This window comes from Taudactylus pleione, unplaced genomic scaffold, assembly GCF_031769625.1.
Source record: "Taudactylus pleione unplaced genomic scaffold, aTauple2 ptg000324l, whole genome shotgun sequence".
Lineage (NCBI taxonomy): Eukaryota > Metazoa > Chordata > Amphibia > Anura > Myobatrachidae > Taudactylus > Taudactylus pleione.
The window spans coordinates 1,949,656-1,965,481 of NW_028284725.1; the positions used below are offsets into that span (position 1 = coordinate 1,949,656).

The 15,826-nt window shown below is 42.3% G+C and overlaps 1 protein-coding gene across 1 annotated transcript in view; it reads left to right on the forward strand.

The window, feature by feature from the left end:
• The window catches only part of LOC148509500 (neurotrophin-4-like), a 106,295-nt gene extending 92,177 nt beyond the window's left edge, over window positions 1-14,118 (forward strand). Inside the window, exon 2 of the mRNA XM_088443053.1 lies at window positions 8,627-14,118. Coding sequence (XP_088299179.1) covers window positions 8,648-9,355 — 708 coding nt within the window. The 5' untranslated portion in view covers window positions 8,627-8,647 and the 3' untranslated portion in view covers window positions 9,356-14,118. The remainder of the gene's footprint in view (window positions 1-8,626) is intronic.
• The last annotated feature ends 1,708 nt before the right edge of the window (window positions 14,119-15,826 follow it).

Sequence of the window (15,826 nt, forward strand, 5' to 3'; positions counted from 1 at the left end):
TAGCCAAACAGTATTGTTCTCTTACCCGTATGTATACTTGTAAATCAGCATAGTCTGTTGTGTGGTGGGCTGAGATAGTCTGTGTGTACTTCTCACTGGGTATCTTGAGCTGGCTATGCACCATATGCTCCGTGCTCCCCTAGGCTGTGCGTCTTCTGGCAGTGTGAAAAACCCTGGGTTACGATGTAGGTAACGGCCGCTACAGAATGAATATCAACATAGTTACCAGGTCCACTGATCCAGGTGGTTAAAGATCCCCTTTATCAATATGTTTCGCTCCAGACCTGGACCAAGGTCTTGAGAAAGCTCCAGGTCTGGAGCGAAACATGTTGATATAAGGGCTCTTTAACCACTTGTGTGAGTCCGAGTCCTTCTGCTCAGTCACCGATTTGTGCCACCGATCTGCCCAATTACAAGGACACCCGTCACCCGTGCAGAGCACAGTGTACCTGGATCAGTGGACCAGGTAACTAAGTTGATATTCATTCTGTACTGGCAGTTACCTAAATCCTAACCCGGGATTTACCACACTGCCAGAAGACGCACAGCCTAGGGGAGCACGGAGCATATGGTACATAGCCAGCTCAAAATAACCAGTGAGGAGTACACACAGACTATCTCAGCCCACCACACAACAGGCTCAGCTGATTTACAAGTATACATACGGGTAAGAGAACAATACTGTTTGGCTACCTCGGCCGATGAGCAGATTGGAAACTTTGTTACACCTTTTATAAGAGACTGCCAACATTTTAAGGATCAAAGGTTTCTTGGCCCAATAAGGATGATCATTCCACTAATACACACTGAACCACAAGTGGTACCAGCAATAATTCTTATCTCATTGCATATATTTAACAATTGGAGTGTATTGTTTTTTTTTGTGTTTTTTATGTCTAATATGTTGATATTAAATCTATTATTCTTTGATAACAACTTGATGTAACACGGCTTTCTCAATAAGTCAACTAATATATATTCACGCAATCACTTTGATTTACCTACTCACCGCCGTGGCGCAGTCCTATTAATATGTGCATGTTAATATGTGTACACGAGTGTATATGTTTTTCCATGTTCATATATGTTTTCAAATGTGAGAATGCTGCTAAATTAACTTTTTTTTATATTGGTTCAAACTGTATTTTAGTTGTGTATGAATGGAAGGAAACGAGTATTGATAAAGTCTATTATATACTTTATAAAAGTATAAACTTTCTACATCGTTTACATATTTTCTGCACTTTGTTTTCCAATTTATTGTAATAAAAAGTGACTCGGAACAAAGAGGTGATAAGACCAAGGGTAGTAGCTACCATCGCACAATATATGCAGAGCATCTAAGCTGCAAGCCACCTGAGTATTAATAGCAATATAATTAATTTGCACGTGACCATGATACTTTGCAGCAACTGAACATTCTGTGCCGACAACACAGGAACATATGCTAGAGGTTACATTATGAAAAAACAAGTAAATGGTTAACTGTCACAGAAAGAGCTGTACTGTATACATAACAACCAAGGACCGAGCCATGATGGGTACGACAGCTCACTTGCACTCAGTTTACCATGCCAGTAAAAACAGCTGGAGGCCCAGCTAGAGGAGAAGCCTGTCCCCAGGGGGAGCCAATCCATGTCAGCACGCCAACGAGGCAGCAGCTGGCTGGCATGGCCCTTATCGGGAATATCTGCGCTAGAATAGAGCCGGGCGGGTTCCGATCTGCTCTTCAGTCCCCGTGTGAGGATTAACCTGAGCCTGGGGTGGAATTACAGAAGTCTATTTGATCTGTGCCGGAGGAGCGTGCTCAGGTTCTTGGCCAGGGACCAAGCTGGTGTGGATGAAAAGCAATGCGATCTCTTACAAGTCTGTCTGTGTGCAAGTGTGTATCGGTTTCTTAATATCACAGGAGGGAGGATAATTTGAAACATACATACTGTTTTCACCAGGTCTCCTGTACTTCAGAGATGTTCAGATCAAAGCCACATCCTAAACATCCATACATCAACTACTCGCACGCTTCTCTGTGGTGTAGCATTAATATGTCAGGGATCTTCTATATTGTTTTACCCAGTCCATGTCTTGCCCACATTGACCAGTACAATGACCAGAGCTTCCCAGGTGTCTTCAGATGACTCCAGCTTGTTGAAGACCAGGCACAGGAAACTGGTCACTGTGACACTGTGCTGGCAACCTACACGTGAAAAACAATTGCAAAACTGCTATTTATAGATTCGTCTGTTTCTCATATTTGTGATCCTACACTGTTTATGTTGCCGTTTGTCTTCAACAAGAACTGATCCCAAGATAACTGTTGTAATTCTCTTCAGCACATTTTTTGTGCAAGATTAAAGAAAATTCCCCCCCCCCCCCCCCAAAAGACAATGAAAATATAAATATATATTTTCTACTCTACGGTAGTACTTATTTGAGGTAATGTGGGTTATTTTGATTGCTGTGTATAAATGAGAATAATGTGGCTGGATGGCCCCATTTTTCGTTCTGCCGACGCTGGGGGTTGAGGAATCTGGGAAATCCAACATGTTGGAAACCTTTTGATTCACCGATCCTGACCAAAAGATTATTGGGATCGTTGAGTCGGGGGATTTTTAACGTTCTGTTTTTCCCTGATCTGCCGACGGATCGCTGATCATCGATGGCAGCTGACCGGGCAATGGAGCCATAGATGTATGGCTTGCACAGCCCCTAGCAACTAATCAAACATTTGTTGTCATTGCCAACCTCTTGGTAAATTGCGCTAAACTGATCCGAACTAATTTTGTTGTTACTACCCATTTACCCTTTGTTAGGGTTTACTAACCTCACTAGAGACTTATAGCAAATTGCTTCTTCCCAGCTCACTATCTACACATGGCTTTTCATATAATTTTCGTTCATCTGTTCGGAGACCTTTTTCTATTCATTCACTGAATGTGGTTTTGATCTATACAGTACATACAAAAAAATATATATATATTTGAATGCATTTCTTTTAGCTTGCATATTGTTCTAAATGAATTGCTCATATGAATTTATATAGATTATACATTGTTTGCTGATTTAGAACTGGCAGTAAGATTTTTCCGAAAGCGGACATTCTATTTACACTAAGGGGTTACAGTACATTTATCGTTCCGATAATGAAGCTCCTACTTCCCTATTTATCGAGGCAATACATATCAGCAATATTGTTTCTTGTTCTAACAGATTAGCCTCCAGAGTTGGGGATAGAGAACTCTCCGTCCTGGCGATCTCAGTTAGTCCTGTAGTGCATCAGACTAGTGTTGATGCGCTACGCAAGTCTCCTGGGTGACCCCAATGCACATGCAAGTTCTCACATGACCCTAAGATCTCATTGCCGACCAACCATGCATGCGTGAGGTCGCCCAGAGCTGGCAATGGGATTTTTAGGTAACAAGTGCCCCATAACTGCATATAGTTGTGCCGTTAGTTACACAAGCAGAAGGCACTGCTGATCAGCCATTTAATGTATTTTAGACAAGTGGTAATAATAACCCCTTTTTGGAGAAAATTACTAAAGAAAAAGGTGATCACTATGATCTTATAACACTTTTGTGGAAACGTATAACTGCTGTGATGGTCTATTTTAAACAGATGCGATATGTAATGTGCTAGAATATGTAGCTGCTTTAGCATACATTGCTGCAAATAGACACCTGTACTTGTGAATTAAATTCTGTGCCTTGGGATGTTGGACAGAAGTTCCCACAAATATGGCATCTTCCAGTGATCAACAAAACTGTTCCGGCAGTCACAGAAAGGCGACATGATAGACGTTGTCTTAAGTAATACTTTGTAGATGTTTATTCTATTCTAAACGCACCTATAATGTTCTGACGGTATACAATCGGGAAACCGGCTGCCTTAATACCGACAGCCAGCTTCCCGATTGTCATATCCCGGTGAGGGTGAAATGCCGGGCATCTATATCTAGACGCCTGTCATTTCCCAGACGCCGGGAGACAGGCGCCCGGCATCCCGATCGAAGGGATGCCGAGCGCCGCGAGCGGACAGCCGTGAGGGAGGGAGGGTTAGGCTTAGGGCACCCAGGGGGGACTTAGGGTTAAGCACCCCCCCTGGGAGGGTTAGGCTAGGGGGAGGGAGGGTTAGGCACCCCTGGGGTGGACTTAGGGTTAGGCACCCCCCCGGGGGACTTAGGTTTAGGCAGTGGGGAAGAGGGGGTTTAGGGTTAGGCACTTAGAGGGGGGATTAGGGTTAGGCACTTGGGGGGGAGGTTAGGGTTAGGCACCCCTAAGGAGGGATAGGTTAGTTTATACTTACCTTTGTGATGATCGGGATTTCCAGCGCTGTCGGGCTTCTGCTGCCGGGAACTCTGCTTTTGTCGGCCAGGCGCTGCTGAGTGTTGCGGCTGTCACAGTGCCCATCCTTCTGGATACACTAAGATAATTAATTCTCATGATTAGAGATCTTCTTAAATTTAGTTTTAGAGACTGGGCCATTCTAGATTGAAATATAACTTTGGTCTGATTTATATAAGTAACTAGAGCCTGTACAATACAATATATGGTCTCCCGGAACAGCTTGTCTAATTGTGTCCGGTTATGGTGATTTTTTTTTCTTAATTTTCCTGATGTGTAGCCTAAAAGCCTTAGGGGTCTATTTATTAAGCAGTGTTAGGAGACGGAGTGAAAAGTGATAAGGAAGTGATAAGGTGCCAGCCAATCAGCTCCCAACTGTCATTTTTCAAACACAGCCTGTGAGATGACAGTTGGGAGCTGATTGGCTGGCACCTTATCACTTTTCACTCTGTCTCCTAACACCGCTTAGTAAATAGACCTCTTAAGCAGTTATTTGATTGGTTGTTTCAGATTATTTGTTTGCTTTCAGAATATGAAACGATTTATCACGTGGAAACCTTTTGCCCTTTAGGACCCCATTCATTTTTGCCCTAACCATTGCCTTGCTATCCAATTCGCCACGGGTTGTGGCGGTGGGGACCCAAACTACCGAGACAGTTAATATCGCTCCAGTGCGGGGACAGCCACTCCAGAAAGCAGCTATCCCGTGCACCATATCACTAGCATTTTCACCACTAATTACTAGAAGCAAAAGTATAATAATAATGTCAGATCAGGAATTCCCACACGACTGCTAGTGTATATAGCTTTATATATGGTGAATTGGAAAAATGGATATCTGTCTAGTGCTTTGTACATACTTCAGAGCATAATGCAAGTAGTACAGTGTTGAAGTAACCCATAGCAGAACTCTGATTTGCTTTCACTGATCTGCACCAGACCGATGGATGATCTGCATAATTGCACCGTATCAAAAAGGGCTTTATCAAATAAGCATAATGATGATTCCACAAATTCTCATTGGTTGCTTACCTAGAGAATGTTCCGAGTCAGTTGCAGTGTATGATTGTATCTCCCCTGTGTATAGCCAAAGGTGCATAGCTTGAAAAAAAAATTACTACTTGGCATGTGGCCATTCAGGGAGTTTATCTGAGATCCTCCCTTCCCACTCTCAGCTTTTCCCATCTGTGTTTTGGGATTAACAGGCTTACACATCTGTACTAAGGAGCCCCATTGCATGTTGAGAGTAGACCCTGCAGCTCCAGTCAAGTACAGATTTGACTTAGTTTGTTACTTTACACAACAATTATGTCAGAAGAAAAAAGCTGAAGAACATGTCGTCCGTCCCCCCCCTCCCTGAGAGGTTCAGCTCCTGTGAATGTTGATGGCAGAACTCTCTAAATGCAGGATTTCTTTTCCAAACCATTAGAAAATTGTTTGTATTACAATTTCACAATTAGCAATCTCCATTTTACACAGGTCAACGCCTCGGATGAGACCGGCGTCTACAGATAAGCCTCTTACTTCCCTGCACTCCCATAATTATCGGGTTGCTCATGAATTTTGGGGAGCACTCCCAGACTCCCGAAAGAGTACACCAGCCTCCTGGATCTCTCATACAGAATAATATCACTTATTGCACAGAAATCCAAGAATGAGGCCAGTTTTTGCCATGTCCATAGAGACCCGGCAATACACAGAATTAAGTGGAGTGTTCTAACGTGCAGCAAAAACAAAGCATGCTGGGAACTGAGATAAAAAATAAAAAAAAAAGCCTTAAACTGCGCTTCAGAAGCAAGTGTGACAGACCAATAAATGTTTAATTACTGTGTTACATGGCGGGATTAATAACCATAATAAAATCCATTCTTTAGCAGCGCCGATGCATTATAAAGGTTAGATATGCTTTTTCCTACATATCGAAGTTTAGGTGATTATAGGGTCTATTTACTAAGCCTTGGATGGAGATAAAGTGAATGGAGATAAGGTACCAGCCAATCAGCTCCTAACTGCCATGTCACAGGCTGTGTTTGAAAAATGACAGGAGCTAGTTGGTTGGCACCTTATCACTGTTCACTTTATCTCCTTCCAAGACTTAGTAGTTAGACCCTTATTCTACCGAGAGAGCTTTCACATGACCTTAAACTATAAATCTGTTACTAAGCGTACACTTCTCTAGCCATACCTCTTTGGGGAATTCTTGATGTATGTCGGCCCTGCCGCATCCCGCTGCATGGGGTTATCAGTCGCGTTGTCAGATTGGACTGCATGTAGGGCCGGCCTGACGATTCAACTGAAGACCACATAGGAGCGCGCATGGGCCGACACAGTGCGTACACATTAGCCGATTTTAACGATTTGACGTTCCAAAGCGTCGGAATCTGGCAAATCGTTAAAAAAATCGTCTAGTGTTTACGGGGCTTAAGGTTTGTTTATAGTAGAGATAATCATTCAACAGTTACAGTATAAATGGCGGCAAGTACAAAGTATCGCATCCATGATGCTGTACTTCCCATCTCTTATCGGGTACATACCGCAAAGGACAGCTCTCCCGATAAGAGCCATCCTTTGTGATGCCCCCGGATAGATGGACTTCCGGGTTTAACACCCAGAAGTCCCTCTGGCGTCCTTCTGTGCATGCGCAGAAGGCCGCAGACCTTGGGGGGAGATGGGAGGGATCTGATTGGATTCCTCTCAGGGGGAGCATCCCAAAAAGAAACCCATAGTCTTCTATTGGGTGATGGCGTTACATACCGGGACTAAGCACCGGAATGCATCACATTGTATATATGGAAAATGCTGTAAAACCCCTGAAAATTGCCGATAACGGATTGCTTTAAGTTTCTGTTATGAGACACTTGCAGACTGACCACAGCTTCTATGCACATAACAGTACTCTAAAGGTGGGTACAAACTAGGACGATGGATCGGGCGCCCGGCCGTTCCGCCATCCTGTCTGACGATTGGTAAGTGCATACACACTTGCCAATCATCGGCACGTTGTGTCGTGCCTGATGTCACAGCTGGGCGGGCTTTTACATGTGACCACCCAGTCATCGGCGTCCTCTTCAGAAAGTGTACACACAGCACGATGAGCCGATATGTCTGCAGATATATTGGCCATTGGCTGTGCTGCACAGCCGACGTGATATGTCTGTGAACGATGCCGTTTACAGACATATCGCCTGTACACACTGGATGACGCCCACGCGGTATGTCGGCCATTCAGTTGAATGTCCGATATGTTGGCCGGTGTGTACTCAGCATTAAACCATGTGTGTTCTTTATTTTTCTCCATTGAGTTTTAAGTATTTGTGCATATTGTCACTGATTCATAGACCTGGAAATATGGGGCTTATGTGTGTAGAGTTTGTATGTGCTCCTCGTGTTTCCCTGGGTTTCCTCCAGGTACTCTAGTCTCTTCCCACTCTTTAAAAACATACTGGTTACGTTAATTGGCTTTGGATGAATTAAGCCCTAGTTGGTGTGCGTCTGCTCATGTTGTATGCAATATAGAGTGTAACCTCCACTGCGGCAGTGGACTATACAAGTAAAAGTTTATGTTGAATTCAGCAACATGTCAGTGAAATCTCATATAGCCAGCCATTCTGTGGTCTGAAGTACCACGTTACTTTCTGTGGGTATCTTACTCAGCATTCCATTGTATTTGCAGTCATCAGTGGCTCGTGAAATGGAAGTAAATGCCGGTCTTGTAGGTAATTTAACCCTTTGGGATGGCAGCAAAAGCATATAGCTGTTTTACTATGTCCAGGGTATAGTTCTAGCCACGACAACATTAACCCAGAACGTGATCCACAGGGATGGTGCCACCTTTATACAACCTTTCAAATAAATTTTTAATGCCGAATTATTAAGAGGTCATTTTGATTGTAAACGAGATAAATTTTCACCCAGGTAGCTGCGGACTGATGCGCCCACATCTGAGAGCGCGCATTTCCTAAATCTTTATTGCATGCATCCAGCTGGCTGTGTGATGTCACACCACAGATCTATGAGAACATTGCAAAGGAACGTGGCCACTCACGTAAAGGAGTAACAGCCTTGTCCTAAATGGGGAAATGCAGAGGAGGCGGCTGTGGAAGTTATATAATTAGATACCTCTGATTTTAAGAATAATGACCTTCTGTTTTAGATTTGTACTTTTTATTGCTCGTTTTGTTGGGTGCGTGCCTTGTGCTCAGTCCTGCTTTGCATTTATGTGGAGTATATTGTGCGAATCTGCAGTTTGGAATAAAGACTAATTAATTTGTTTCTTCTCTTTGCAGTTGTTTGAGGTGGATTAAGTAATGCTCCTCCGCCTTTATGTCATGGTGATCTCATACCTTTGTGCCATCAGCGCCGCCCCCTTCCAAAACCAGAGCACTGACCGAGATTATGGCCCCGACAATTCCAACTACACCTCAGACCATCCACAGGAACCCCATAATTTCACTGAGGGACTACATGATGGGATCTTCCCAGACTTGGCAACCACTTACCCCGACATGTCTGGCAAAGAATGGAACCTTTATTCCCCGAGAGTGGCCCTCTCTAGTCAGGAGCCTTCAGGACCCCCACTTTTGTTTTTGGCCGAGGAGGTAGTTGCGCATTCAGAACCGGCCAATAGGACTTCTCGGGTGAAACGGGCACAGGGGTCGGAGTCCATCAGCCCCTCTCGGAGGGGAGATCTTTCTGTATGTGATAGCATGAACGTCTGGGTTACTGACAAGCGCTCAGCTGTGGATGTTCGGGGTAAGACCGTTACCATCATGTCTGAAATTCAGACGCTCACAGGACCTCTGAAGCAGTACTTTTTTGAAACCAAATGTAACCCTGCCGGTGGCACCACTAATGGTTGCCGAGGGGTGGATAAAAGACAATGGATATCAGAATGTAAACCAAAACAATCCTATGTCCGGGCACTGACCATGGATGACAAGCAGGTTGGATGGCGCTGGATCCGGATTGATACGGCTTGTGTCTGCACCCTGTTGAGCAGAAGCGGAAGGACGTAAAATTGGGGAAGGCAGAGGGTGAACCTCTCCGTGGTTTACTGTGGTTAGGGAAAACGAATGGAGCTCCTGTTGTTTTCCTTTAAGCTGTTTACAATACGGCACAACGGCCTGCATTACACATTCCTTGAATCGCGCCACAAGAGCCATGAAGCAACAGCTGCCATCAGGAGTGGTTTTAACTTTACCATGTCGGGAAGGAGCAAGAAAACTGGATACAAACAGGAACGCTGCTGACCTCGGCGCACCCGGGACAAAAGCGCCACCTCTCCGTGCTCTCTACATTTTAGTGCCTTTTCACTTTGAATTTGCACATTGAAGTGAACAGAAAAACGGAGTTTTGTTACCAGCAGTTAATACAGTATCAGAAGAGGCACCGTGGATTATCGCCTATGTGTTCCCTATACCGATAGAGTGGCTGATTCTGATTTTGGGAGCAAAGCAAAAAAAGCAAGTAACGTTGTATCTGGAACAGACCATGTTGTGCTGCAAGGGGTGCAAATACATTTATTATATTTAATAGGGTAAATATTGGCTGTGTTTGCATGTAGCCTCAATTACTGGACAGCTTTATTTTTACACTACAATTTAGATGTAATATGAACTTGTTCAAACTCGTGTCTACATCTCTCTGAACATTGTATATCTCCCCCACCTGCAGTCAGAGCCGGATTAAGCCCCCCCCTTCCTGGCCAAAGCACACTGCTGCACTGTGCAGTCCCGTGCAAGCCGAAGGACGAATGGGAGTGGGTCGGGTGACAAGTGGGGGCGGTACTGACAAGAGGGGGAGGGACGAATGAGTGGTGACGGGCCCTCCTGTCTAAAGTGCCCCGGGCCCCCCAAAGGTATAATCCAGCCCTGCCTGCAGTTCAACATGGTATTGGCCAGGTGTAAAGGTACTTTCTCATTTTTGCTTTGCTCCCAACACTGACACAGCCCCATAATCTGAAAATCAGCCTCGCACATCTTTGCTATGGACAAAGTAGGACCATGTAGACATTTTAAATGAGACCTGTTTGCATTAGATTCTTATTGTGTAGAACGGAAACTGCTGCAGGATGTGTGTGTTTATTTTCCCTGTCCCCAGGTACTAAGCGGTTTACATTGTAAGCTATTATAAAGTTGTTATTCTATTTGTAAATTTTATATATCTATAAATATATATATATGTGTGTATATATATTGAGAAATATAACTTATTGTAATTTTTCTTTTTATGAACCGCATGTGACAACCCCCACCCCATTATTGCTTCCCGCCCATCAAAGCTGCTTTCTATCCAATATTTATTACCTCCTTACTCACTACCATTCCCCCCTCCTCCTATTTGTCACGGTACTGTAAGGTTCTGTACATCACTGTGTACAGGTTTCCTGCAGTAATGGTTAGTAACAGGCTTGGGGTAACTGTTTATCCATAAATGGGATTATTATACAAAATGGAACCTTTACACTCCTATGTTGGATATCCTATACTTGGACTCCTGTTATTGGAGAAATAACCACACAGATTCTATTAAGTGTATTTTTTGGTATTTCGCCCCTTTGTGTGTATCAAGTAGGTCCTTCTTATGTTATCACTGTTGCCTACTGGGAAGATGTTTCATTGCTGAGGCAGAGGTCTATCAGAGTGTGGTCAAATTTCTACGGCAATGCCCCCAATCTACCAAAAGCTTCGCTATGCGCATCCCCCCCATGAAGACAAATCGCCAAACAGTACATCTCCTAATCACAGATATCATTGAGCGCAGAGCAGGGGCTCTCTATTAGAGGGTGATTTTACATATTTGCCATGGGAATCCCCAAAATATAATCTTGCTGGTTTCTGACAGTCAAGATTACCCCAAAAAAACAGTGAGATTAATTTCTATTTATTTCAATGGACAATAAGCATTTCAATAGGTTTTGAGAGCCTTTAGATATTTGCTGCTGGTTGAAATGAATGGGAAAATTATCTGTGCAGTAAATAAACAGATTAAAAAGAATTAAAAGATGAAATACTGTGGGATTACCAGTCCCGGCATATCATGGAAGACAGTGAATGGGGTAAAATGGAAATTCCTCTAGTATTTTGTTGCAGTCCTATGGCTGGAGATCAAGATCTGCTCAACCAATCCTGTACACATTGTTTGTGATTGGCAATGTTTTTCCCAATAATTTCTATTGACAATGCATTTTAATGGGCTTTCTGCTCCCATGGAAATGTACTACCCATCCTAATAAACGTTATTTTGCTGAACAGTGTAAAATCTCCAAAAATCACCTGATTTTAAAAAGACTTTTAATAGAATTTAGAGTTTAGGGAATTATCAATTTATCTATAGTGTTTTTATGTTATGATTAAAATCACCAATGGATGGATCTACCCCTAGCAGTTTACCCTTACATGCCTATTCTCCTGGAATGTCCAAGAGACTCCCGAATCTCAGGTGGTTCTCCCATATGCCCAGAAAAGTGGGCATGTCTCATAGCCTTGCCCCCCACCTTACAATGGCCGTAATCAACAAGTGGTGGGACCACAACACAACATCACACAGCCCCATCAGCTTAACTGCTCCATATGCCCCCACATCACCAACCTGGCTGCCCCCTGCTAGATAAGTCAGCAACTATGAGTTTACCTTAGAAAGAAAAAAATGGCAACAGTGATGCCTGCAGACTCTTGAAGGTGCTGCACTATGGTATAAATGTGTACATAACTTGAATATTTCAGCTCTGTACAATCAGATTAACCTTATTTTTGTCAGCAGGAAGATTCCAAAAATAGTTTCCTGTAAATGCCTACGGGAGAACATGTATGACCGCTCTGGTCTTTGGTTGTCACTGCAGATTTATTAAAACATAATTGCTTCTGTGCAGATTCTGTATCACTTATTGTTGCATTATATCATCATTTGACAGAATTCAAAAGCTACACTTGTCGTATGATTCGCAGTATATGAATTACTCAGAGCAGAGAGCTGACAGCCCTCCTTGTATACCACCAGAGCCAAATTAAGATCCGATGGGGCCAGGGGTTGACCGACCCCATAAGCAGTGAACCAGTGCAATGCGCTGTCCCCTATACTTACATACACTCACACTCTTTCTCTCTCTTCCCCACCCCCCCCAATATCACTCTCTGTTCAGGGTCCTCCCAACTCACTCACTGTTCCGAGAACCTTCTTCCTGTGTCCTCCGAGGCAAGAGAGCTGCTGAATTGTTGCCAGTAAGTTGACAGCAGAGAGCATGTGTACCTACTGGTTCTAGGAAGGAGCCCGGGTTGGCTAATGGATGATCCAGTTATGGATTCCACTAGTAAAGTAGATGTGTGCTGAATTTATCAACAGTCCAGCCATATTGTAGCTTGCTGTCCCCATGTGTAATTTGTAGTTTACATATACCGAATACCAAAGCACTATTAGGGCCACCATCAGAGATTTCCGGCCCCAGGCTGGTGGGGCAACCATATTTGGACATGCCCTTGTGTGAATACCACAACACTCTGTTGCGGCAGAGCAACTAGTGGCGGAATTACAGTACAGTAAATACGCCACTAATTCATACATTGAAAGCCACAAGCTCAGTATTTGAATTAGTCTGACTATATCCCATGGCACTTCCTTTAATTATGCAACACCACAAATCAGACCTGCCTTTCAATACCATAATTACCTCTAAAATAAAAAATAGCTTTGAAATTGGAGCCGAAGTTTACTGTTTTATATATATATATATATATATATATATATAGGTTTTGCTGAAGAGTGGTGAAACCTGTGGCTTATTACATATTGTAATAAATACAGCTCACTGTATCCTCTGTAAGCCTTTACCTATAACCATTAATTCCCAAAAGCGGACCAAGAGTTGGCACCTTTGAAGCTTAGCATCCTTAGCCCTAGTCTGTGTGGACTCCACCAACCAGAACCCTCGAAACATGAAATTAGACAGAAGAAACTAACCTACAGGTCCATCCAATCTGCCGTTTCTCTGTGTGTTGTGTTTGGGTTTTTTTTTCAGGTGGTGGGTTGGAGGTAACACCTATAGGTAAGGTGTCCTACACCAGCTGTCACAGGGCCCTTAATGCATTATTGTGATACCAATGTGGACCCATTAAGCTGTGTAACTGTGTATGTAATTATGTAGCATAGCTGTCTCTATTGTTTATTAGCATAAAACATGGAACAAACTAACTAAAACATCAAATATTTATAAATTCAAATATAAGACATCATACAGTAAACACCTAAAGAAGAATTTGGGATTTACATAGCAATACGTTTTATACATTTTCCCCACCTGGTATTTTTTACATTGACCTGATAGCAAATCTATCATTGCCGTCTCACCTAATGCTCGGTTGTCATCTTTATACGCAATGCAAATTCCAATAACTGATTGATGCAAAGATACATAACTTTACATCATTCATTCAGACCATGTGATTTAAATTGGACAGCAGCGCTATGCGTCTTGTGGCTGACGGGTGATTTTCCATAGACCTGTAAAAAAAAAACATTTCCTTACATGTCTCCTAATAAATCAGTCGTTCTTACAACTGCAGAATAGCCGTTTATAAACTGCACGTTATTTGTGACCCCGCTCTTATGGACTTTGGTAAAAAATACATGGGAAATAATTAATTTGGTAAATGTCCTTCATAGCGAACCCAAAGTGGTATTAATCCTGAATGTATGCTGTTAACAGACACGTAACTTATTTGTGTTACTATTTTCTATGACAAATAGTCTGATATGTTTCTTTGTTGTTTTATGAAACTACTTTGAAATGGAAACAAAACAAATAAAACACTTTTTATTTCCTATATTTTCTTATTTCTCTTTTTACTCTTATTTGCTGGTGACCAACAGAAGAGGAAAAATACCATGATGGAACCTCCGGAAAAGCGGAGCTCAAAGGCGTTCAATTTGGATCGACAGCGTTTACAGTTCATTATAAGTTAGACTGTGGGTGATTCAATTCAGTGCTACTTTGAATAGCGCCAGGAATGAGCTCCCGGAGCTATTCTATTGGCCTCACTGTCAACCCCAACTAGAGGATTTCTGCTCTCCCCTTCCTGAGGTGGGGGCAGAAATCTGATTAAACTAGTGATTTCTAATGCCGCGATGCTGGTTTCGGGCTTAGGTGCTGGTCGCAATGCTGTTAATGCACGCACTAAGTCAGAGAATGCAGGTTACCGCGACTAACACCCGGCATTAGGTACCGTAACCTCATCTCCCGCCTTACAGTAAGTGCAGTGCGCTATGTGGACAATTTGAATAGCTCTGGGAACTCATTCCCGCCGCTATTGAACATCGCACTGAGTTGAATCTCCCCCACTGTTTCTATTGTCCACACAAATAGATGTATAAATGGTTATATTTAGTTTAGATAATGATATCACATCAAAAAGGAGAAGAACAATGTGAGACTATTTAGGTGCACACAAAGACACTCAAAATTAATTACTAAAATAATAAAACTTAACCTTTATTTCATGTATGAAACACATGTATTTGTATTTTGCTGTTTCTTTTAAATAAAAACAGAACAAGAAGTGCTAATAGTATGAAAAAGTGTTTTAAAATCAATGAGATCGTTTCACTGAGTCACAGTGGGATAATAATCTTGGCTCTTATATTTCATTCATATGATAACTTATTGATGCATACAGTTGTGTACGTATAATTCTGTGTATTCACCTATCAAGTGAAAATATATTAGTTGTTATAACATGCTATTGTTTAATTAATAACAACACAATAAGTATCTTTCAAAACACGAAATAATCTATTTATGGTTAGAAAGAGCAACTGCAACAATGTAAGCACCACAGTTTATATATATTATAACAAATTGTTGGTACATTTATGCAGCGTGTCCACATATCTGTTTACAATTATCTGGAATTCCTATTTTAGGGACTCATTTATGTGTTGATAAAGGACATATTTCAAAACCTTTGTAGGTATAATTCTTTATATTTCTTATAATTTTTCTATCCGTTCCACAACACTTATTAATGTGCCCCACGTGTTTAGTCTCACATAATTTGTTTTAATGTTTGCACACAGATGTAATTGATATGTCGTGCACTACTACTGTAAGAAAAAATATAGGAATTCTTATATTAATATATTTATTCTTGACATGAACACACTGACTCCATATAGATATTAATAATGTGACACATATGATTATGTATATATCATAAAGTAATAATTCATTTTCTGTATTATCTAAGCATATACGCTTATGTGCATGCTAGATGTGCATACAAATAAATATTATAGTTCATATGTGTCACTAGTCAGCCGTCTGAAGTTTCTCCAACCACGCGCTAGTGTACGCGCCGTGGTAGTCAGACGCGCTGACACCATGGACTGTTAGAGTGGTATAAGCCGCGGCCTCGTTATTGCATGTCAGCCGTATGGGATACTCTGACCACTCGCTAGCATAGACGCCGGGATTTTCAGGCGCACTAACACTGTGG